Source organism: Mastigoproctus giganteus, chromosome 3 (genome assembly GCF_048544385.1).
Source record: "Mastigoproctus giganteus isolate SK-2022 chromosome 3, ASM4854438v1, whole genome shotgun sequence".
NCBI lineage: Eukaryota > Metazoa > Arthropoda > Arachnida > Uropygi > Thelyphonidae > Mastigoproctus > Mastigoproctus giganteus.
In genome coordinates, this window is record NC_143577.1 from 225,273,765 (window position 1) to 225,297,728 (window position 23,964).

The window sequence follows — 23,964 nt, forward strand, 5'->3', positions numbered from 1 at the left end:
TGTGGGAGAGTCTTAGACAACCCAGTTGATGTTGTAAATGAATCGAACAGGTACTTTGCATCTGTCTTTACTGAAGGGAAACCTTTCATGCTGAGAAGAGGTTGTGCAAATGAGGTTGAGTCATATGAAATTAGTGATTTTGAAATTACAGATGACTGTTTATTAGAAAAACTTTCAGGCGTAACGGCAAGCAAAGCTCCTGGAGTTAATGGCATACACCTAGTAATTTTGAGGGAGGCTTCCAGGGAGCGTACTGAACTATTTAAGTTAATTATGAGAGCATCTTTGGACCCAGGAGAGATTCCTCTGGATTGGAGAAGTGCTAATATATCACCAATACATAAAGGCAGATCTAAGAGTGAAGTTGGTTAACTACAGATCAATTAGTCTGACTTCAGTGGTAGGTAAAATCATAGAGGCAATGATTAAAAATTAGCAGAAGGTATACTCTATGAGTGTTATAATGTTAAATATTTTAATACTATTTGTTGTTTCAAGTCTTTCAAAAACCAGAAGGTATACGCTATTCACATAAATAAATCAAGAGGGTATACAGTGTGTACCCGCATATACCCTCCACTACAGCCCTGCATACAACATGGTTTGTTGAGGGGAAAATCATGTTTAACTAACTTATTAGGCTATTTTGATACGGTTACTCATGAGGTGGATGTAGAGAACAATTTTGACAGTTTATTGCTTATACAGTAAGCTCTCTTATGAGAGGTTACTGTATAAGCTCAAACATGTTGGGATTACTGAAAAAATTCTCAGATATGTTGCTGAGTGGCTGCAGGGCAGAAGGCAGAGGGTTGTGATTAATGGTTATTCTTTGGACTGGTGTAAATTCAGAAGTGGAGTCCCCCGAGGAATGGTTCTTGGACCATTGTTGTTTCTGATCTTCAAAAACAACGTCAATGAAGGGATTGAAGGTGTAACACCAAAATTTGCAGACAACAAAGATTGGTAGAGTATTTAATGATCATACCAAGCAGTGCTTTCTTCAGGACTTGGACAGGTTGCAAAAATGGTCAGAAAAGTGGCAGCTATGTTTTAATGTAACAAAATGCATGGTCTTAATCCAGTTAACATGGGTGGACAGTGCAATGTTGAGTCTGTTTGTTGTGACATAAACCTTGACAAAGGGAAAATGAGAGTACGAGTATGTTACAGGCCTAATGATGCTGATGAGTACAATGAACAGTAGTGCAGAGAAATAGAATGGGCCAGTAAATCAGAATGTTATGTAATGGAGGATTTTAACTTTCCAGATATTGACTGAAACTTGTGGCTTGATCACTCGCATGCTAGCAAGACTTTTGTGGATTTATTGGAGGATTGTTTTCTACAGCTTAGGGCAGCGGTTTTCAACCTTTTTTTAATAACGGCACTCCTAAGTCATTTATTTTATTTTGCGGCACCCCTACTCAATTTTCTGCCCGTTAGATCCGATTCTCTCCCTGTGTGTGTGTGTACTCGTATATATCTAATATTAAAAAATATATGTTATATGATAGTTATTACAATAATATAGTTAGAAAAATTACATTTCATAATACAAATTATATATATATATATATATTATATATACAGTATATAATAATTTTATTCTTTATATAGAGGTACTAAGTAAACATAAATTTTTTAAAAAAATAAGTTTAAGTAACTTAAACCCAAATTACGTGGCACTCCGGTTGAAAACCACTGGCTTAGGGAATAGCAACCCCAAAATAAATAAATTATAAACTTCGTGGTGTTGAATTAAAGACAGTAGAGGAAGAAAGGAATCTCGGAGTTATAACACAGGCCGATATGAAGTTTTCTGAGGTGTATACAGGCAGCAAAGAAAGTCCATGGTGTCCAATCCATGATTTATTGAACATTATCCTGTAGAGATATAAAAGTCATAGTCCCACTATATGAGTATAAGGTAGTTGTAAGACCACATTTGGAATACTGTGTTCAAGTATGGAGACTTCATCTGAAAAAAGATTCAGCTTCTTGAAAGGGTCCAAAGGCAACTCACATGGTGAGATCGGCAAAAGGACAACCATATGAGGAAAGACTCAGAATACATAAGCTACACAGCTTGACAACTGGGCACTTCAGAGGTGACCTGAATGAGGTTTATAAAGCACTGAGAGGGCTAGTAAAATGAAGACAAAATTCACTGTTATAAAGAATTACAGAACTAGGGACCATAAATTCAAATTACAGGGGAAGAGGTTTAGACCACATTGTAAGAAGTTTTCTTTTAGCCAGAGATGTGTTGATTGCTGGAATGGGCTGCTTTGTAGGTAGCTGGGGTTGACAGTTTGAATAAATTCAAAGGTCAGCTGGACAGTTACCTATGTGAGGAGGGAAGCTAATAATTTATATTTCCTTACCACTCTTTTTTCTCTATTTTTTTTTTTTTTTCCAACTCAGCAAAAGCCTGTGGCTTCCTTGCACTACATGGCTACTACTACTATTACTATAATAAAACCTTGCGGTAAAAAAAAAAATTATAACCCATTTTAAAAATTTTCTCTTCCACATTTCAAGATATACAGATTTAAAAAATTACATAGTATGAACCAGAGCTGTAATGCTCAATACGTTCTACGTTGATATCAATATTTGTAAAAATAATAAAAGCTTACCTCAATATAGTATGTAGAACACTTTATGAAGTGTTCTACGTACTATATTGAGGTAAACTTCTCATTATTTTTAGAAAAAAGATATAAAAAATAAAATTAAAAATTTATCTGCCTGTCTGCTCAATTCATAATCACCACACTCAAGATAGTGGAGAACGAAAGAAATCTAGGGGCAACTGTACAGTACATGAAATTCTCCAAGCAGTGCAGACGGGCTTCTAGGGCAGCTCACGAGGTTCTGTCAATTATATAGAGCAGCGATTCCCAAACTGGGGTCCGCAAAATGTTCAGAAGGTATCAAGTAATATGTGTTTATTTTCTTAAAAAATATACTGATAGAATCGTAACGAACTTCATCATAGAACATTACTTATTTTTGATACGATTAGTGTATATAATATACAAATTTGTATACATATTTCAAATTATTCGCTTCATGTATAGAAAATTTATGATAAATAAAGTTATTATTATATGTATCTGTATAAAATTTTCTTTGAATTTTTCAAAGTTTTGAAAACTTTGAATTTTCTTTTTTGAAAGGGGTCCGGAAACTTGTTTTGATTTTTGAAGGGGTCCATAAATCTCAGCTGTTTGGGAATCGCTGATATAGAGTAATTCTGTTAGTGAGGAGGTGATTATACTAATGTATAAGGCAATGTTTAGGCCATATCTTCAGTACTTCATATAGGTTTTTGGTAGTCTCATTTCAAGAAGGATGCGGATCTCTTGGAATGGGTGCAGAGAAAAGCAGCCAGATTAGCCAAGGACTCAAAAAAGGTACACTTACCATAAGACTTCAGTCCTACAAATTGCAGCACTTAGAAATCAGCACATTAAATGTTGATGGTCTGTACATTCATAGGCAACACGTGCAAGCACATGCACACACACACAAGGAATCATAGCGAGGAAGTTGTTCTTGCTTGACCGCATAGGACACAGTCATCTAACACATTCATTCCTGCTGAGGGCAGATGACCCTCCTATGTGCAAGTCTTGTGACACCATTTTATCTATAAAGCATAGTTTAATTGATTGAATTAATTTTACCCATATTCGTAATATATATTTTACCGCTTTTACTCATCTGACTAGGCCTTATACATTCAGTCAAATTTTATCAGACAACAACCACGTGTCAGCAGTTTTAAAGTTTTTACAAGCTATTAATATATACACATATATCTAAATTAAATAATATACTTTTAAACTTATACTACCTTTTATATATATAACAATTGGACGAGGTATCTTTTTTAAAGGTTACCAGAATCCTGTCTTCTTTGGTTTTTTTAATTTTTTTTTCCTGGCACAGCATAACCACAGTCGTTTTTGTGCCAGTAAAATCAAAATCAACTAACATACACAGGGACAAAAACTTATACTGAAATGGGCTGGCTATGGGATAGATGTGCAAAAATTTACTTTCAGTAATTGGGAGTTGAAAACAATCAATTACTCTGGCTGAAAGCAAATTTTTGGGATAAAAAAAAAAAAAAAAAAAAAAAAAAAAATCGGGGAATAAACTTTCATCTGATGTTGTGTAAGTGGAGAATTTGAATAAATTTAAGGAAACGTCAGACAAATTATTAGAAGATGAACAGATAAGCTGGATAGTTTTTTTTTCTGACTGATTCTGTATTAGCTTGCTTCCTCACATCATTTGCCACTACTAATACTAATATTTAGAGATGATAAAGTCAAAGTAAAAAAAAACAAAAGTTTCTAACAACTTACCTTTCAGTATTAGCGTGAGAGGTAAGCTTGTATCTTTTTCGCTTGTAACTCATTCATAGTGCACATAACAAGCAGAGTCCATTGGTGTGTTGATCCCACCCACAGACCACAAAGAGTCAGCAGACCAGTTTGCACACTGTTACATTAGTCCCCTCAAATGTAAAGCAAATTACTTGCTGAAAGTGAAACAGTTGATGAACCCTTTCTTGTTTATCCATCTGCATCAAAATGTTGATGCAAAAATCATGAAACTTCCTCTTGTTGCTATCCATGATGCTTTGTATTATTTGCAGATTGTACAGTTTCAGATTCAAATGTTTTCTCAAATTTCTTTACACACTTGCTCAGAGTGCCCTCAATAGCAACTATAAAGACATGCTGATTTTTCTAGGAAATGGAATAAAAGCTGTCCTCACATTTTCCACAGTTTTGTTACTTAATTGTCTTCCTATTTCTTTTGGCATGTAACAGCCTTTTATGAACAAAATTGCTGTGACCATAGTACAACACACATAAGTAGTAGGTTATTCAGGAACAACTTCTAAAACTAGTATCAGAAACTTAGTTACATTTTGTGGTAAAAGGAGATGGTATATAGTAATCAATTTTTGTTAAGTGAAAATGTTTAAGACATCGGTTTCATTACTCAAAAGTGAGGTAAACATGAGTAGAGTTTCATTTGTGGCCAGAGGTACCATATTGTGTATGAAACAGCTGAACTTGTATTGCAGACTGATTGTTCAAAGAGAAAAATGCATTACAATCATCTGGAAGTTATGTCTGTTTACACTACATGCATGTCAACTATCAGCAAAACTATTAACTATTCGGCATCAATACTTGGCATTTTTTACAAAGTTCAAAATAAAGAAATTTATGCATTTATAAATTTGCGAAGTCACTTCTGAATTATCATGTATGTTGGATGAAACAAATCTATTTAGCTGTTTTAAGTTTACTTATCTCAGTTATATGGCTGATGTATATTCGTTAAAAAAAATAGTAAAAAAAAAAAAAATAATAATAAAATAACCACTAAGTATAAATGCCAATACTCAAATAATATTTGTGAATTTAAAGAAACATATTCATCTAGTTTGCAACATTTATTGTTCTAAGATCTATATATTTTCATATAGTTGCAATTCATGTAATTACACATCACTTTACCATTGCAAAAATAATGCACCTTCATCATGACATTCATTTGCAGTCATCCTCATACTGCATGGCTAGATGCACAAAACTTTTAAGCAATATTTCCTCATATCAATGCATCCTCTTATGTTTGTTATTCTGTCTTGTTTTACATGCCAGAATTGAAATTCAAATAATTCTTCCAATTAGATGCTACTTTTATCAAGCTAATTTAAACAGCCTACAATGGGTATAAAGTTAATGGGTAATTTAATCAGAGGGGACACTGGGGCAGAAAACAAAAATGTTTTCTGCCCCAGTGTCCCCTGCTATGAACCTTAGGATTATTTATTTTCTTTGTGATTAAAAGCTTTTCTGTTTTCTGATATATGCATTAAGGGCACAAAGACATGTAGGTACAAATACTTAGATATTTCACTGCAGAGCAGTGAGTGATAAAATAAAATTTAATAAAATTAACAGGATAACTGCTCCGAAAGGCTTATAGTAATGCATTAATTTAGAATTTGGAAATAGAAAATAACAAATCAAGTAATTTTAAAATACACTGACCATACATTATATTTCACTTTTCCAGCATTCTCAAGGCTTTAGGGAAATTTAAACAAATACTTATACAATCTGTTTCTCTCTGTGTCAATGCCAGTGGCACATCATCACAAGTTTTGGCCCTGGTGAAATATAACTTTCTCACTTTTTTCTATACTTTTTGACACAGGTGAGAAAAAATTCTGGGAAAATCACACTCTGAAGAAAAATTGAGACATTTTTGTGACCATGCTGTAGAAAGCAAGGGCAGTGTAATTTTTATCTTCCTGAATTTTGTAGGGCAGCCTGCTATTAGTAATGCCAATATTATTTCATAACACATGCACAAATAGATCTGTAATTTTATTTTTGCTTCATGTGAAATTATCAATCAGTTAACAAAAGGAATACAGAAATTTGGAATCCAGTTTCCAAGAGAGAATCAATAAGTCACAAAGTATGGGGGGGGCAAGCAGGAAACTCACCTGAACACAGCATGTATTTTTTAACAAAATCACTAAAAACATTTTTTACACTTTTCTTGCCTGCCACCTAATTAGATTCTGGAAATCTGCTGAGTAAAAAAAAAAAAAAGGCTTTAGTTGCATTCATCACCAGTGATGATATTTTCAGTGTGTTAATCACCAAAACTACTAAGACTATGAAACATCATATTGTATCTGTGGTGGTCTTTATTTTTAAGTGGATATATTTTTTTGCCAGACAAAAACCAGAGTTGCTGGGAACAAAACCATGCAACCCTCAACAAAGATAGACCAATTGGGCCATATTATGAAAAAAAAATTAAGCCTGGCATTTGCGGATTATGAAAAGGCATTTGACTCCATACAGCATAAGGCAATGTTTCGGGCACTGGAAAGACAAGGCATAAATACCCCACATATTATGATTTTGAAGAAAATATATGAGAGTACTACCTCCTTTATTAGACTAGACAAATACAATATCAAATTTAAAATTGAGAAAGGAGTTTGACAAGGAGACAATATCTCTGAAGTTGTTTACTGCTGTCCTTGAGGAAGCTTTCAGAAGATTAGACTGGTCGTGGAAAGGAGTCACTGTGAATGGAGAGTACCTAAACCATTTACGATTTGCAGATGACATTGTGGTCATAAGCCACAATCACAAAGAATTAGAGGAAAATCTTAATCAGTTATGCAGATTTAGTAAGGATTTTGGACTAAAAATGAATATGGCTAAAACAAAAGTAATGATGAACAAGTATGCCACAGAAAGGGATATAATGATTGAAGGAGCAGTAATTGAAAAGGTGGAATCATACTTATCTGGGACAAGTCATTAGCTGTAATAATGATAAATGGCTGGAAGTCAAGAGAAGAATAAATTTTGGATGGATAGCATTCAGGAAATATAGTCACATACTGAAGAGCAATATCCCAGTTTGTCTGAAACGTAAAATAATGAATCAATGTATACTCCCCACCATGACTTATGGAAGTGAAACTTGGGCACTCACCAAAAGAATGGAAGAGAAGCTAAGAACTACACAGCGAAGAATGGAACGAATTATATTGGGAATCAGACTGTTAGATAAGAAAAGAAACACATGGATTAGGCAGCAAACTCAAGTAAAGGACATTCTTATCAAAACTAAAGAACTAAAATGGTCTTGGAGAGGACACATAGCTCGAAGACATGATGACAGATGGACTAAGAAAATAACAGAATGGTACCCAAGAGGAGCTAGAAGAAAACCTTTCATCTGTCCAACTGGAAGATGGACAGATGAAATTCATGAGTTTGTGGGTAGTAAATGGATGGCCATTGCACAAAACAGAAGGAACTGGAAAGTTGCTGGAGAGGCCTTCATCCTGCAGTGGATTGAAAATGGCTGATGATGACGATGAAAAAAAATTGATAAAATATTCCTCCTGTATAGACAGGATTTGAACTCGGGCCTTTTCCATACTGTGTGAAAGGAGAGCAATCATAAACTCTTTACCCATCATAGGGGGCAAACTTAGGGTTGTCAAAATAGTAGTATTTCTGGGACCTTTTCATGTAGTAATGCATGCCATTTTCTTGATTGTATCCAGGCATTTAGAAATGTTGCCACTGTTTCTCTTGCAATGCAAATTTTTCATGTTTTCTTCATTTTAAGATAGTTTTTATGTGAGTACAATCACTATGCCCAATACTTGTAAATATTATTGTGCACTGTATATTCAACTTCATCATCAAGGTGATCTTTTCTGCACAAGTATTTGCTCTGGAGGAAATGTTGCTGTACATCTCTTGTAAATATAAGTACCTCAATGCTGCGATACAGTTATTTATTCTTTAAAATGTTCTGCCTAAAAATGCATTTAGCCATATTACTGAATGGGGAGAAAATAAAATATTCACTTTTTTTTTTTATCAATAATTACAATACACTTGTGCTCACCATTATTATTTTAGGCATGAAACAGTACAACAAATCAAAAAAAAAAAAAAAATGCACATGTAAAGAGGAACATGCAGTTCATAATGTGGTGCTTTATTATGACGTCTTGACACTGATGTTAGATGAGAAAAGTACACACAGTATTATTTATTACAACAACATTTAGCATTTCCATGCTAAATTAACAAAAGTATATATTATTAATTTTAACTGCATATAATTAGTTTAGAAATATTACCTTTTTGAAAAATGGGACAAAACAGTGCCCTAAAACTTTTATGGAGACACTGACTTTTATGCTGAAAATTAGAACAATCCTGGAAAAAAAAAGGGGTGTCTGGTCACCCAAATTTTTTTTGTGATACATTTCGAAAAACACTGTTCCAACCTTATTGATGTTTTCCAATTATTTATTAATATATAGTCTGTAAATTTCCATCAAGTGAAGACCATATATTGTAGTGGTTTTCTGTATGGCAAAGCAAGTTAATTACTGTTAGGTTGCTTTCTTTATAGAAATGTAGCATTTGTATTGCCAGTGCCAAGTTTTCCTATGACATCTTTCAGTAAGTCACAACATATTGCCCAATATCTTTCTAAGTGTATATTTCATTCGATATATTTCCCTCTGAAGTTCACTATATGTGTTCAGAACTATTAGTGCTATGATTTAAGTCTGGAGCATACAACTATATAATTTTTATATACACTACATTTTTTTAGATAGCTAAGTAGACAACAGAAAAGCATAGTAGCACATGCAACTGAGTTGACCACAGTTAGAAGAGATGTGAAAACATGGTTAATGAAAATATTTATGTAAAATGGCTACTTGTAAACTCCTCTGATCTATGTGATTAGACCAAAGTACCAGCAGAACATTTCATTATTATATTTTTATCATCAAGGATTACCAAGATTCTTACAATATACAATTTCTACAGTGTTTCTTGAAAAAATTTGTTTTCCACATTTGTAAAGTAACCAGGTATTCACTGTTATGGTGTATTTAACTTGTTCTTTGAAGACCACATTGAAAATTTCTCACCAGTCCATTATGGACCTTAGTCTGCAAATCAGCTTCCTCTATACACAGAAGCATTTAAGTTATTTCAAATTCTGTCCATGAAGATGGCTAGAGAGTGTCAGCTAGCTTTGCTACTCTTCTGCTATGCCTTTTCATCCATATCTCCTTATTGTTTATGTGAAGCCCACTGGAGTCTCCCTCATCCACCACCCAAGAGATAAGATGCCTGGCAGGAATTCATCCTATAAGCATTCAAGCATATATATAAAGACTAAATAGTTGATAAGAGTCAAGGAACTTCAATTAATTTGGAGCAATTTGGATTAATTTTAAACATAATCTGCAAAAAACAATAAAAGGCTATAACTTCACACAATCATGCCCTGACTAGTGTCAAACTACATCCCAGTCAGTTGTTGTTAATGGTTTTACAGTGCATCAGCATCCTATGCCATACTGCAGCAACACATAAAGCCTTTGTGAGTGGTTCACAGATCAATCTGCATGTTGTTCAGGTAGGAACAACCTAAGCATCTAACAACACTCTCAAATGAAAAAGACTAAGAATTTCTCTGGTCCGCAATGGAATTCAAATCCAGCTTTCTTCAAATAAGTCACAAAACACAATAGAACCTTCCAGGAAGGGTCAACCCAAATTCCTCATTAAACTACTAATTCATTAGAATCGAGTGTAAGAAGAAATAGGAATTTGTTGAAGCACGATTGTATAGACCTCTTAAATACTATAGATCTCTGAAAACCCAATACCACAACGTTTGGCAGATTCTCGTAAAAATATTAAATTCCAATAAGTGAGATTGTGATCTCATTCATGAGTTCCAATCCAGAAGAAAGTGGGGGAGGGAGGTACACTGAGTGATGTCCTTGAAGAACGTTACAATGCAGCACCAGATGTCCACAGAAGTAAATGCATCCATTCTCCACTGGGAGCTGTACAGCATTGGATTTCATTACACCAACAAATGGCAAGCATTATTTGCAATGGTATCTAGCCATCATTCTTCAACAATGGAACAGTAGAAACAATCTCTATGGAGAAACAAGTCACATTAGTCATTGGATCAGATGGTCAAGTGCAAATGTGAAGAATATCACCCACCACAGTGTACTAAGACCACAATGAAGTGAAGTCTGGAAGAAGTAGGATAAAGGTGTGGGAATGCTTCCTTGGGTTTGTACTGAAACCATTGGTTATAATGCCAAAGACTATCAATACCAAGTTGTAAATTAATACCTGTGAAGATCTCTTCACAGGTATTAATTTACCCAAAATATATTTTTTTTCCTTCATTCTCCACTGCCATGAGTGTGGTATTGCTTTCCATATGAAGTACTTGTTTACTGCTTTCCATATGAACTATTTTGCATATTTTAATATTAAACTTCAACTGCCATTTCTCAGCTTATCTGTCTAATTTGTCTAGCTCTTATTGCAGTGGCATACCCTGGAAACTGATTAACTATCGTGACAACTTTTGTATCATCTGCAAATTTAGATATTATGCATGATGTGCCTTCAATGTTATTAATAAATATAGAAAACAATGGGCCCAGCACTGACCCTGGGGCAGTCTCCTAATAACACTAGCCCAAGAAGAGTAGTACCCATTGATAACCACTATCTTCTCCCACTCAACAATCCCTTTATCCATAGCAGAAACTTATCCTTAATGCCACACTGCTCTAATTTGCACAGCAGTCTTTATATGAAACAGTATCAAGAGCTTTTCTGAAACCTAAGTATACAATGTCAAAATTATTTTTTACCTCATTTCTTTGTTAGTGTCACAGTATCCAATCAGGTTGGTCAGACAAGATCATCCCTTAACAAATTCAGCTGACTGCAATATAACTGCATTCCTGTATAGCTGATGCTAAAATCATGCCTTGGACTGGGACAGCAGAGCAAAGGGATCAAAGAAGCGGGAATGCTTTGGTTCAGGGAGAACTTCCAAAGGCAGTTCTTCTATGAATCAGGATTATGTTATGTGTTACTTGTGCTCTTTTTGCAAAGCTAGCCCTAGCAGGACATGATATAGCCATAGGGGATGCCTTTGTGTGTGTTCATTGCAAAGAGCAGGTTTAGAACAGGTTTGGAAACTAACAGTAGCTACCAAAGCTTTCTCCTACACCTCTGAAGGGAAGAGGACAAGATCTGGAAATCCTAATCATTAAACTTATATTTGATATATCTGTACTAGTAAGTTATGTATATAAATTCGCTGCAAGTAAGCAGCCTCATATGAGTTACTTTAACTATAATCACCTTCATATTCCTGATAACAAATACAGTTTGCCACTTGAACAAATACATGTCCAAATCCACCATTGAATTAAAAATATTAAAGATAAAATGCAGAAATGTATAATCAGCTGGAATATGTGGGCCATCATGAAATATAAACAAGAAATTTTATTTATTAAAAAAAGTACAATAAATCATTTCAAATCATAGCTCAAGTGGACAGAAAGGTCACATTATTATCACTCAGCTGGTCGCACTACTATGTTAAATATTATATAAACAAATAAAATAAAAATAATCACGAAAAAGCATTGAAGCTTGCTAATTCTTTAAAAGGATCTCTATCCTAAGTATTTTAATTATTTATATCTGCTTTTGCAGTTAAATTTATTCGGTACTGAATGTATCGTTTGATTATAATATAAATAAAAATAATTTAGGGAATCATTTTGAATTCTTCTGGGAGGTTAACTGTATCCTGTCCTATTTGTATAAATCTGATGGAATTATGACATATTTTATATTCACAACTATATTTAGAAAAATTCTAAGATCCCACCTCTCATATTTAAAATTCACAAATTAAAACTTGGCAGTATTAAAATGTACGATACAAGGGCGGATCAAGGAGGAGGAATTGTTCACCTCCTAAGATTATTCCAAAATTATGGTATACTTCTCCATTCAAAAACTACTTTCATATGCTGTTATCTCCCCCCCCCCCATTATTAAGTTTGGATCTGCCCTTGACTCTTGTCTACTTTGTATCTACAAAAATCTATAGAAAATGTTGCTGAGAAACAACTGCAAACAATAAAACGAAATAATACTGAATATAAACGTAAATTTTGTAAATGTCCTAATTAGAAGTGCCACTTCAAAATGAACCTTATATTTCAAAGTGAATTATACATAGCAGACATTACGAAATTATTCACCAATTATGTCAACACTTCTAGGTAGTATATAGTTTTGCAATACTTGGAAAAATGACGGGAAAGCTTGTTGAAAGTCATAAGACTTCCTTATGCGTAAATTCGTCATAATTAATGCTTCAGTGAATAATGCTCATTCGCAAGCACTTCTGTAAATAATGACAAAATATGATATATAAATATTGTAAATAATGCCATGCATATAAAATTGACTGCAGTAAAGAACATGCCCTTGCAGTAAATGTCTTTAACTGTATTAGGATGTTATCCTTAAGTTAATTTCTGCATTATTAACATCGTAATAATAATTGAATAGCTTACCTTTCTGCTGGCCCTTCAACTTCAAAATCCACTATAGTATATCCTAAAATATCTTTCTCCATATCATAGCAGCCTGTTATGTACAATCCAAGCTCACCATGTTCATCTTTTTCCAGTTTTACAGATATAACTTCGTGAGATTCCAACTGGGATGGCAATTTACAAATACTGTTCGCACTTGAATTATGACTTTCTGAGGTGGTGTGAGTCATGTCTGCAGGAGGGAAAACATCACTAGATTCCGACGACGTCGACAGCTGAGACTGAAGCCACTCTCTCCTCCGTGCATCGTTCGTTGATGAATTTTTAAACCCAGCCTTTTTAATCCTTAACTGATAATTTAAATCACCACACTGTGAAGAAACTTGATCTGTAAATACAGTATCATCTTCATTGGCAATTAAGGACGATAAAGATTTTGTTTCCAATGATGGCAAAGAAGGTGAATCCTCTACTGAATTTGGGAATAACGATGACTGAAAAATGCTAGCTCTTTTCGAGGAAACATTGATATCCAGATTTTCTTCAGATGATGCAGACGCTGATTTCTTCCACCTACTTCTGAGCAACTTTCGATCCAAAGTCCATGCCTTAAATTGTCCCAGCCGAGAAGTTTTACACTCTTTCTTCGATTCGTCCGAATTTTTAACTTCACCAGTAGCAGCACCTTGTTTTTCTGGTTTCATTGCAGTAGACCCGTTTTCTTTTTTGGCCACAAATGTAGATAAAATAGTGGGAGTTTTCAGCCGAAGGCTACGTACATCATACCCTTTACTTTGCTTTGTATCTTGAGAATCACGTGTTTTGTTACCCACGTGGGAGCCATTTTTAGTAATAGTAGACGCCGGGGAGGTATTAGAAGTCAGCCTGTGAAGCAGCATTGTAAATTTTTGAAAGTTTTTGTCAGCTGAAGACGTAGGTGCAGATGATGAATACATATTATGTCCTAATTTAGAATTTTCTTCGAAAGTAGGCATTTCCGTTTCCGTTGCATTAATTGTTTCGAAGTTATTTTCCTGTTGCGCAAGTTTCCCTTCTATCACAGCGCTATCGTCATTTCCATTTTTCGTTCCATCACTTTCATAGCCAGATTCATCCGAACGATGTTGAATAGAGCTAGCAAGACTTTCCGTATCGTCAGCTTTATTCTGACTGCTCTGTTGAGAATGTTCACAATCACCAGAACTACGCGACAGAACACCGAGATACACTTCCTCTTCAAACACTGTACCTAACTGAGACTTAGCTTTCGGTAAAACAAAAGTACCGCCCTCTAGCGGACTATACTGTTCAATTAAGTCTTCACAACTGGCGGTTCTCAGAGGCAAATACGTACCGTTCGCTGAAACAGGAGGCTCGTGCTTTTCGCTTTCCAGTACATCATATTCTTTTTGATCTTCTAACAGTGCTGACGTAGACACACTCCGATACATGGAACAAACTGTAGACTTCGTAGCTGATGTATCGCATTTGTTCATGGGCTCATTACATCCATACGTTATCGTGGCTTTGTCTTCAGCACAAATAAATTCGATGTCAGAATTACAAGATTCTGTCCTTTTATGCCTAAAAGTTCTCAGTGGTTTTGCCCAAAAATCAAGGGCGATTTCGGATAACGCTGGCCTTATAGACGACATATTGTTGCTGAAAATTGGTGGACGAGCACTCGGTTCTACGTTATGGTCAGACTGAAAACTTGCAGGGGCTACAGCATATTTTTTAGGACCGATATGTTTCCTACCCAGCCGTGGAAAGGAGAAGCCTGTAATTGTAAAATGAAAAGAGGTTAAGTGCGGATATCCTCGACAACACAAATATTTCTCGCGTGTCTTGCAATAAAAACTACTACTCCATGATAACAAAAGGGTTCCGTCAGGCAGAACAAGTACTAAAGGTGGGAAGCAAATGCCTGCATTCACTGAGACGCATATCCGCTGTGAACTTTAACGCACATTATAACCAGTTCACAGCACGGAAGCATATTTAGAATTACAACAATCACCACAACCGGCAAGTCCAATTCATTTACCTTCTTCCTGTTCGAAAAAATAAAAGACATTCTACTTTTACCATAAGTGCACATACAGGTGAACTAATTCTCTGCACTCTGATCTCTACCATTTGTTACGGAATTCATCTGCCATGACTCTACTAAATAGAAATGATTACCAAACTGTTTTTCAAGTTAACCCAGCCACGAATGGTAAGGCTTCAATACCACGCCCAATACACAATGAATTACTTAAATTTACTCGATCGTAACCGGAACTGTGATGTTTAGAAATTCAGCTTTGCGGAAATAACAGTACTGAATCTAAGACCACTGCTCAGTTATTTAAAATTCGTTTTTTGTTTTTTTTTTTGGAAAAAAGACTCCACCTTGAGAAACATTACACGAAAATAGCCAACTTCTCTTGTTTACGTAAAAACTGTAAAAGGGTGTAGTTTAATATGTTTACAAAAGTTAAAGATAAAAATAGTTTATGTAACGGTAAACATACTGGATATTTTTGAATTTTAAGTATTTTAATAGAAAATAATGCATTTAAAAGACCTTCTTAATATAAATAATTTGCATATAATAAGAGAAATTTAAATGCGCTATAAAAATGATTATATTATCATAAAGTTTAAATTTAGTATAACTACCTTAATTTATATCATAATTTAGGAGAAAATAAATAACAGAAATATGTTTAGGAAAAAACCAAAGTAGTGGCTTTCCAAGGTAGAGCCCATAAGGAGCAAAATCTGCATAGAAAACCAAATCCTAATACATGTAAATAGGTTTAAATATCTTGGGTGCCACTTAACGAAATATAGAAGGAAAAACAAGCTGTCCATTGTTAACGGTTAGTATTAATATTATAATGTCTAAATGATGAAAGGAAGCGAAGCTTTCTGTATCCACCACAAAACAGGGGGGAAAAAGATTCTCTATCACTAATATTTTTTCCGTCGTCAAAAACTGACTATTCAATTCCGCTTTGAACTTTTACCAAATTCTTCCCCTAGACCAATGTGGTATGCAATGCAATCGAACGATCGACAACACTCTGTCCGAAAGTAAATTTCCTGAGATCCAGCCTTCTATTACTCTCCAGAATTTTGTATTTCTGTTTCCTGGTTCTCTCTCCTCTACCAGTGAAAATATCTCTCCCTCGTTCACTTTAATGATTCCCTTCAGAGCTTTACATCCCTAAGATATCTAGTTACCAGGCATTGCAGTCCTCACCTTCTAAGCTGTTCATACGGACATCGATTAGTACTCCTTATGAATCTGGTTGTCCATCTTTGAATCATTTCTAGGATCAAATAAAGGTGGCCAAAACAGTGCTCTCACAGCATACTGAATTCCGAAACATTATCATTCCGTTTCCGTAACTGACGGGAGTTCCACAAATCTACTGATTACTTTTAACAATATCCAAAGAGAATCATAAAAATTGCGTGATTTGACTCTTTATTTCTAGACAAAATATTAAAAATAATAATAAATAAAATATATTTTTTAATTTTTTTCTTTTATTATTTTATTTTATTATTATTATTATTATTTATTTATTTTGAAGCCTTAGAAAAGACGGAGCGTTCTATTGGGAGAACTGGGCCTTTGTTTCCAGGTCACAGATATATAGTAACGATTCGCACTAGTAATGAGGGAAGAGCAGAGTGTGGGGAAACTGCAGCAACACGACGAAGACCCTGACAACCGTTCTCCGTGATCATAGTGAGGATATGGCAGAAAGATTTCGCTGAAACGCGTCGCATTCCCAAACACTGTGATAAAATTGGTTGGCAGGTCCCATAAGAACATCAATTCCAATTTTTGTGAAACGTCAGCCCGAGTGGCCAGAGCGAGGATGATCTTTGAAGGAAAAACGTGTGTCGTAAGGTCGGTTTTCTGTTTGATAGACGAAAAACCCGAGTTTCCGGGAGAGAAAAAAAAAATTTCTGAGACAGACTAACTCAGCTACGTTATGAAAAAGGCCCATAAAACTTTTCCCGTCATCGACGAAACTCTAACTCTAACTGGGTCTTTCCATCCGGTGGGGGAGGACGGTGTGCTACCCACGATGGGCGGTTTGAGGGAAATACGTAGGCATGGTGCAGTTCCGTAGTGTACTGTGGACCATATGGGTAAAGTCATTTCGATATGTGTGCATGGAAAGAACGCAGGTTGACCCACTTGCTGATTCCACCCATTGATGAACAACAGCTGCAGCTCATTGCTTCGTTAATGGATGTCGCTTTTATTGAAAAGCGGTCAAAGAACAATAGATCGTTCCCTGGCCGCTCTTCTGCAAAAACCAGGCTGCTGATTGTATCAGATGCCTCTAACATGCTAGAGATCGAGTTGAACAGGAATCCAGAGATTAGTTTAAGGGAAAAAATTAGTAGCCATCAAACTTAGTATTTACGTATAAATAAAGCTCATTTTTGTGTAACGGCCATGTTACAACATTTTTGGAACAGTCTTGGTTGATACTCTTAATAAATTAAATTAAAAATTAATTTATATGGTTAAGTGTATTCTTTGTCTAAATCTTCATTATTTGTATTATTTTAATTTTCGTTTCAAGGGGCACTCATCACACTTCCGTTTTGAGGTGTGATCCTAATCGTATACTTCCGGTTTTGGGTGCGTTTTTATGCATTCCTCCATTCAATGTGGTTCGCTTGTACGAAAAGGTTGGTAACCACTTCAATAAAGTTCATCCAGAAAAGATGTATCTACTTACATAAGGAAATCTAGTTCCGAACTCTCCTCTCAAAATTCCAACCTCTGTTGTCTTATGTTGAATTGAAATTTAATATAATATAATATAATATAATAATATAATGTAATGAAACCAGGATACCGGTATTCCAAAAACAAACATTTTTCTCAATAAATTTTGATGACAATTGGGTGCAATAAAGTAAGGAAAAAAACAAGTACTGTAATTACTTGGATTCATGTTTTAAATAAACTTATATTGCAATAATAAATATTCTGGAAAAAAAAATCATTAAAATACAGTTATCCTAAAAACAAAAAATACATATTGTTACTGCAAAGTTTAGTTATGTTTAAGCATCCACACTACCCGTCCGAACAAAGCGAGCTCTTAAGAAACATAAGCAATCAATAGTATGATCGTTTAAAATGGATCTAATTTTGGTACATACAGTATTTGATTAGGGGCAGAAAACACCCTTTCGGATTCTATGCTGGATGGTGCTATCGTACTGAGATAATAGTAGACGATCTCAGTCCATATTTTCTAGGCTTTGAACTTTTTTACCAAAAATACTTAAAAGTATTTCATTAATTTCCGACTCAAGTTCATCTTTTAAAATCTCATTGGAGTCAGGCAATTTCTTATTTTGGAAAGAATTTGAGGAACACTGATGTTCTGTTTCACATTGGTCTTCCATGGTTGAATTATGTTCATCATTTTCTGAAGGGGAAAGACGTTTTATTAAGCGAAGTATAATTTTTACTGTAGTACCTTTAGTGAGTCTGGGAGAGAGCAAAGAGTGGGGATAAGGAATAAAGAGAGCAGAGAGTGTAGTTAAGGAATTCTTCACATATATAAATGCAAAGAACAGAAGGACAAATCAGATTGGACCCTTATAAATGGACATGGGACAGTATTAGATAACATAGCTGAAGTTGCAGATGACCTCAACAGTTACTTTGCATCGATATTTACATAAAAGAAAAAAAAAATCTTTTGTGTCAATGAGATATTATGGAAGTGAAGTTGAAAAAAATGTAATTAATGATGTTGAAATTTCAAATGATTATTAATGAGAACTTTCGCACCTACAAGCTCCTGTGGTTTATGGCATATACCCTATAATCTTAAAGGCGGCGAGTGAGTGCATTTAATCATTAAGGCTAGCTATGAGAGCATCATTGGACTCAGGAGAGATTCCGTTGGATTGGTGTAAATTGGAACATAAAGGCGGTTCTAGGAGTGTAACGGGAAATTACCGACCGGGCAGTCTAACTTCAGTAGTAGGGAAAATCATGGAGGCAATGATCACGGGTGGAATTCAGGATCATTTAGATGGAAATGGATTTCTGTAGGCTACACAGCATGGTTTTGTAAAGGGAAAATCAGGTTTAACAAATCTGGTTAGCAATTTTGACAGGTCACTCGTGGGCTGGATTTAGGGAACAATTTCGACATTGTTTATTTGGATTTCAGAAAAGCATTTGACTCAATCCTACATGACTAGTTACTTTATAAGTTGGAGCAGGCTGGAATCCTTAGATGGATAGCATGATGGCTTGAGGGCACCAGGCAGAGGGTTGTGATAAATGGTTATTCCTCAGATTCGGTTAATGTAAGAAGTGGGGTTCCTCAAGGATCAGTATTGGGACCACTGTTGTTTTTGATTATCTTAAATGACATCTATGAAGGGATGGAAGGCGTGAGGTCTAAACTTGCAGATGGTGTAAAGATCAGTAGAGTAGTTAATGATCATTAACTTGTTCAGAGTGACCTAGACAGTGATCTTTAGAGTGACCTAGATAGACTTCCGGGATGGTCAGAAAAGTGGCAGCTATGCTTTAATTCAGCAAAATGCAAGGTCTTACACCTTGCAGAACAGCAACCCCAAAATAACTTATACATTTGGTGGAGTTGAACTAAAGTCAGTAGTGGAGGAATGGGACTTGGGAGTTACGATACGGTCAGACATGAAGTTGTCCGAGAATCGTGGACAGGTTGAAATGTTGCATGGTGTCCTATCGATGATTTATCGAACATTTGCTAGTAGAGATAACGACGTCATTATCACATAAAGGTGATTTTATAACCTTTATGTGATTAAATTATAAACAATTATTTTTTTAAAATTAGTACCGAAAAACCGGTATTTGAATACCGGAAAAAAATGACTGGGATCCCGGTATTGTAAGCCTTAATAGTGATGGATGCGTCCAAGTTAGTGCCATTTAGTGTTACTTACATCGGAGACATCTCTCCAGCAGACATTAATCGCTATATGGAAAAGGTGTAGGTCGATAACTGTATGTCACACCCATGAGTTTACAAAATGGGCAAATTGTTACCGTGAAGAAAGAACAAATCTAAAGGACGACTCTCGCGCAGGATAACCTCAAACAGTTGTTAAGGAAGAAAATGTTGTCTAAGCAGCCAAGTCATCAGGGCGGATCGGTGTATAACAGTTAATGACATAGCCAGAGAACTGGATAACGGTCATGGGTCTGCCTACACCATCATCTATGACAAATTTCCGTACAGGAATGTGTGCTGGAAGTGAGTTTCCAAGTGTCTCAAGGATGAACAGAAACGTTTGCGAAAGGGGCTTGTGTCTGTAGTACCTAATACGATGTGAAAAGGAAGAAAATAAATTCTTGGATTGCATTGTCACTATGGAAACGTCAGTCATAATCACGAGGAAAAAGAAATCAGACTTTCCAAGTCTAATTTCTTTTGTAGTGATTATGACCAAAGGCAAGTACAGGAAAGGTTATATAATCACAGTCTTCCCACACCGTGGCTAAGGTCCGGTTCGAAACGCATAACTAATATGAGAAACTTTTATTATTATTATTATTATTATTAAAATCGGTTTATAGGTTTAGGCTATTTGCCTTCTAGGCCTTTTTTCTCACATTTGGACTAAAATTTTTGATTTTGATCTTAAAATTTGACCATGTAGACATTTATAGTTTAAGATTTCTAAATTTTACCTAATAAAATGCTTTTTCTCCATAGGCAAGTTGTTCCCCAGTCCTGAGTTAAGTCTGAAAACGTAATCGTTGTACTGCTGAAACGAACATAAGCTGTTGTTGTTGTTTGGTTTTTAGGAGCATTAGCAACTAAGGCCATATTGCTCCGGGAATATGCGGTGGTCATTCCCTGACCTTTCCGCATCCTCCGTATTTGGTGGTGACGGGCTCGAACCCCGGTCTAATCAAGAAGCGTGTGGTACGCACTGCTGCTCCTTCCCACCTGGCTACAGAGGCGCCACGAACATAAGCAATTGTGAAGGTAGTTGTGTTACGTCCCTTCAAGATACAACCGTTGTGTTTTTGTTTTTATTTTATTTTTCCCCCTTCAAATGAAATCTGTTTAGATTCGCTTTACAAGTACAGTACATGACGCTTTAGGACTAAACTGATTTTTTCATTGAAACACCTTGTTTGTATGTAACAATACAGTAAGCTACGAAAAATATCCGGACACCCCTCCCAGCGCAGTATACGGTACGATCCAGATGCATGCAAAGCAGGAACAGATTTAAAAAATGTGAAAGTAATAACAGTGATATCACAAACAAGCAAAATGAGTCGCGGAAACGGTCATGCACACTTAAAACACCAGGAATTGTAAATTACTGAAGACAGTGATAAAAGTGAACTGATCAACATCCTTGGAAACATTACGTTGGAGTTCCAGATGTTCACAAGAGGGTCAGCAAGAACGACCAGATCAATTAGGTAGCTATATGGCATGGATTCGAAGACCAGCGTGGCAGATTTCCATTTCCCTCAGCATGAATTGTTGAGGAGGCTTCCATCCTGCACTGGGTTGATAATGGCTGCACTTTACCTTTTTTTTTTTTTTTATGGCATGGATTTAAAATTGCAATTGGCCTGGATTTTCAAATTGCATGAATGCCATTTGAAAACAACTTGAGATGGACAAAAGCCTTCGATTGGATTAAATCAATTGCTGACATGACAGTGTTCATCACATACAGTAATACATTTTATTGCTTTAGTATACAGGCCTCCGTAGCCGAGTGGGCAGGAGCGGGAGTGAGTAGCACACGCTCTTTGAGTAGACCGGGGTTCAAGCCCCTGACTGCTGAATACGGTCGATCTGCCAACCAGCACTGGACCAGCGTGACAGATTATGGTCCATTTCCCTCAGCATGAATTGTTGAGGAGGCTTCCATCCTGCAGTGGGTTGGTAATGGCTGCACTTTACTTTTTTATACAGATTTTGCTGGCGCATAACTGTTGTGTGGAAGGAAGATTATGGCATGAGCATTACATATGAAGTTTTTTATTTATCTGGTCAAGTTAGCAGGCATAAAAATTATCATTAATTGAACTTAAGTTGCAAACGTTGTTATGGGAGGGTTTTGGGCGCCTCAGCAACTTATTGCGCCGTATATAGTCTCTAAATTGCGTGTGTTCTGTGGTCGATTTGCAGTTTTCTGGACGAAAAACACCAGTTTCCTGGAGGAAAAACCCATACTATACTCGAGCCATGTTGTAAAAAAGGCCTGTAAAAATTCCTCGTATCGTTAACGGGATTCGAACTCAGGTCTTTTCTACCCGGTGTGGGAAAAAATGTGATTATATATTATCTGTGCTACTCACGAGAGCACTTGTCAACTATCTTTAATATTCATTTAAATTAAATTCAATTTACAACTTTTATTGCACCACGGTAAGCTTTTGTTAAAATTTGAAAGTTTCAATGAATTTTAAATATCATTAAAATACCATCTGTGGGCTTTTATTTTTACTGTAAAATAATCAAGAAGAGATTGAAGAGATCAACAGACCTGTTCCACATAGAAAATAACCGTTGTGTTATATCAACACTTGATTTTGATCCCGATATATTCACACACAAACATTAAAAGCAGCACAGGAGGAAAAAACTTGTCTTATCTCAACACTAAAAACAAGGCTCGTGACAAGCATTCTTACGCTCATTAAAATCACCATGTCCTCTCTAATGGGAACATTTAATATAACATGAGCGGTTCATTAAGGATAAAAAACAGAGAACTTCCTGTCATCATCATAATCCTTAGGATAATTGTCACAAACGTTTGACCCTGGGACATTAGCAATTGCTAGAATCGACGTACTCTGGCTGGTCTATTTTAAAAACAAGACTAGATCTGGAGGAACGACCTCTTTGAGATGGTGAGAGAAGCAGAAAGAAAAGTTAGATGACATGAATAGAATAGTAATAGAATCCGAATTCAAAGAACAATTTAATACTAGTGTGTGTGCGAATCAGCTGTTTCTGCTTGAGGGCCGAAACAATTTATTACACTTAGCTCTGAATGCTATAGATAAAGAAATAAGAAATGATATGGAAATGTCAGCTTATCTATTCTAATTGAAAGCGCGACAGAATCAGGTTCCTGATCTGTAGATCTTCAGCGAAAAAGCCACCTCGCTGTTCATTGGAATGTGCAAAAGATGGTGTATCATTTCTAAAACAAAATATAAACAAAAAATGTTGTTTATCCCAGTATTTATCATTTACTAATATAACAAATATATCGCGTTGTTCTATTTTTATTGTTCCTATCTTAAAAAGCACGTTAAGTTTAAGGTTTGCAATAAAAACATCTGAATCACTATAACAGAAATAAATACTACATAAACACTATCTTAGATTCGTCTTACTGGGTACAATAGAGGTTTTAACAGGATGTTGTTGGAAATGCAGTGCTTTCAAGACATTCTCTATTATAGGATACTAGGTATCTTATCAGGGAGTTCCCATGTATGACAGGGAAATTGTGCTGGCGTCAACTGTCCAGCTGGACTTTGTGCAAGGTCAGATGTAGACAGTTTTACTTGAGGCGAAGGGCGATATAACGATCATGGTATGTGACAGACAGTAAAAGAATCAATATCATAAAATACACTATTTGTTCTGTTTACTCAGTCTCTGAGGAGTGCAATGGCGCCATTGGTCCTCTACTGGATCTGCCACTGACTTGGTGTGTCTTTTCTTTTTTTTGGGGGGGGGGCCTGTTTTTCATTTTCGCTAAATTTATCGAAACAATATATTAATTCAAATTTATTTATTTATTATTGATTTTTATAATTTTTAAAATTATATTATTTTATTAAACTGAACCTTAAAAATTATATTTATTTATTTTTTCTCCTGTGGATTTAAGTAGATACGTGT

General features: G+C 35.5%; 1 protein-coding gene across 1 annotated transcript in view; it reads right to left on the minus strand.

Moving 5' to 3' along the window:
* LOC150088795 (uncharacterized) overlaps positions 1-23,964 on the minus strand; it is a 157,629-nt gene that overhangs the window by 55,170 nt on the left and 78,495 nt on the right. The window contains exon 3 of the mRNA XM_090370903.1: positions 13,046-14,807. Coding sequence (XP_090227029.1) covers positions 13,046-14,807 — 1,762 coding nt within the window. The remainder of the gene's footprint in view (positions 1-13,045; positions 14,808-23,964) is intronic.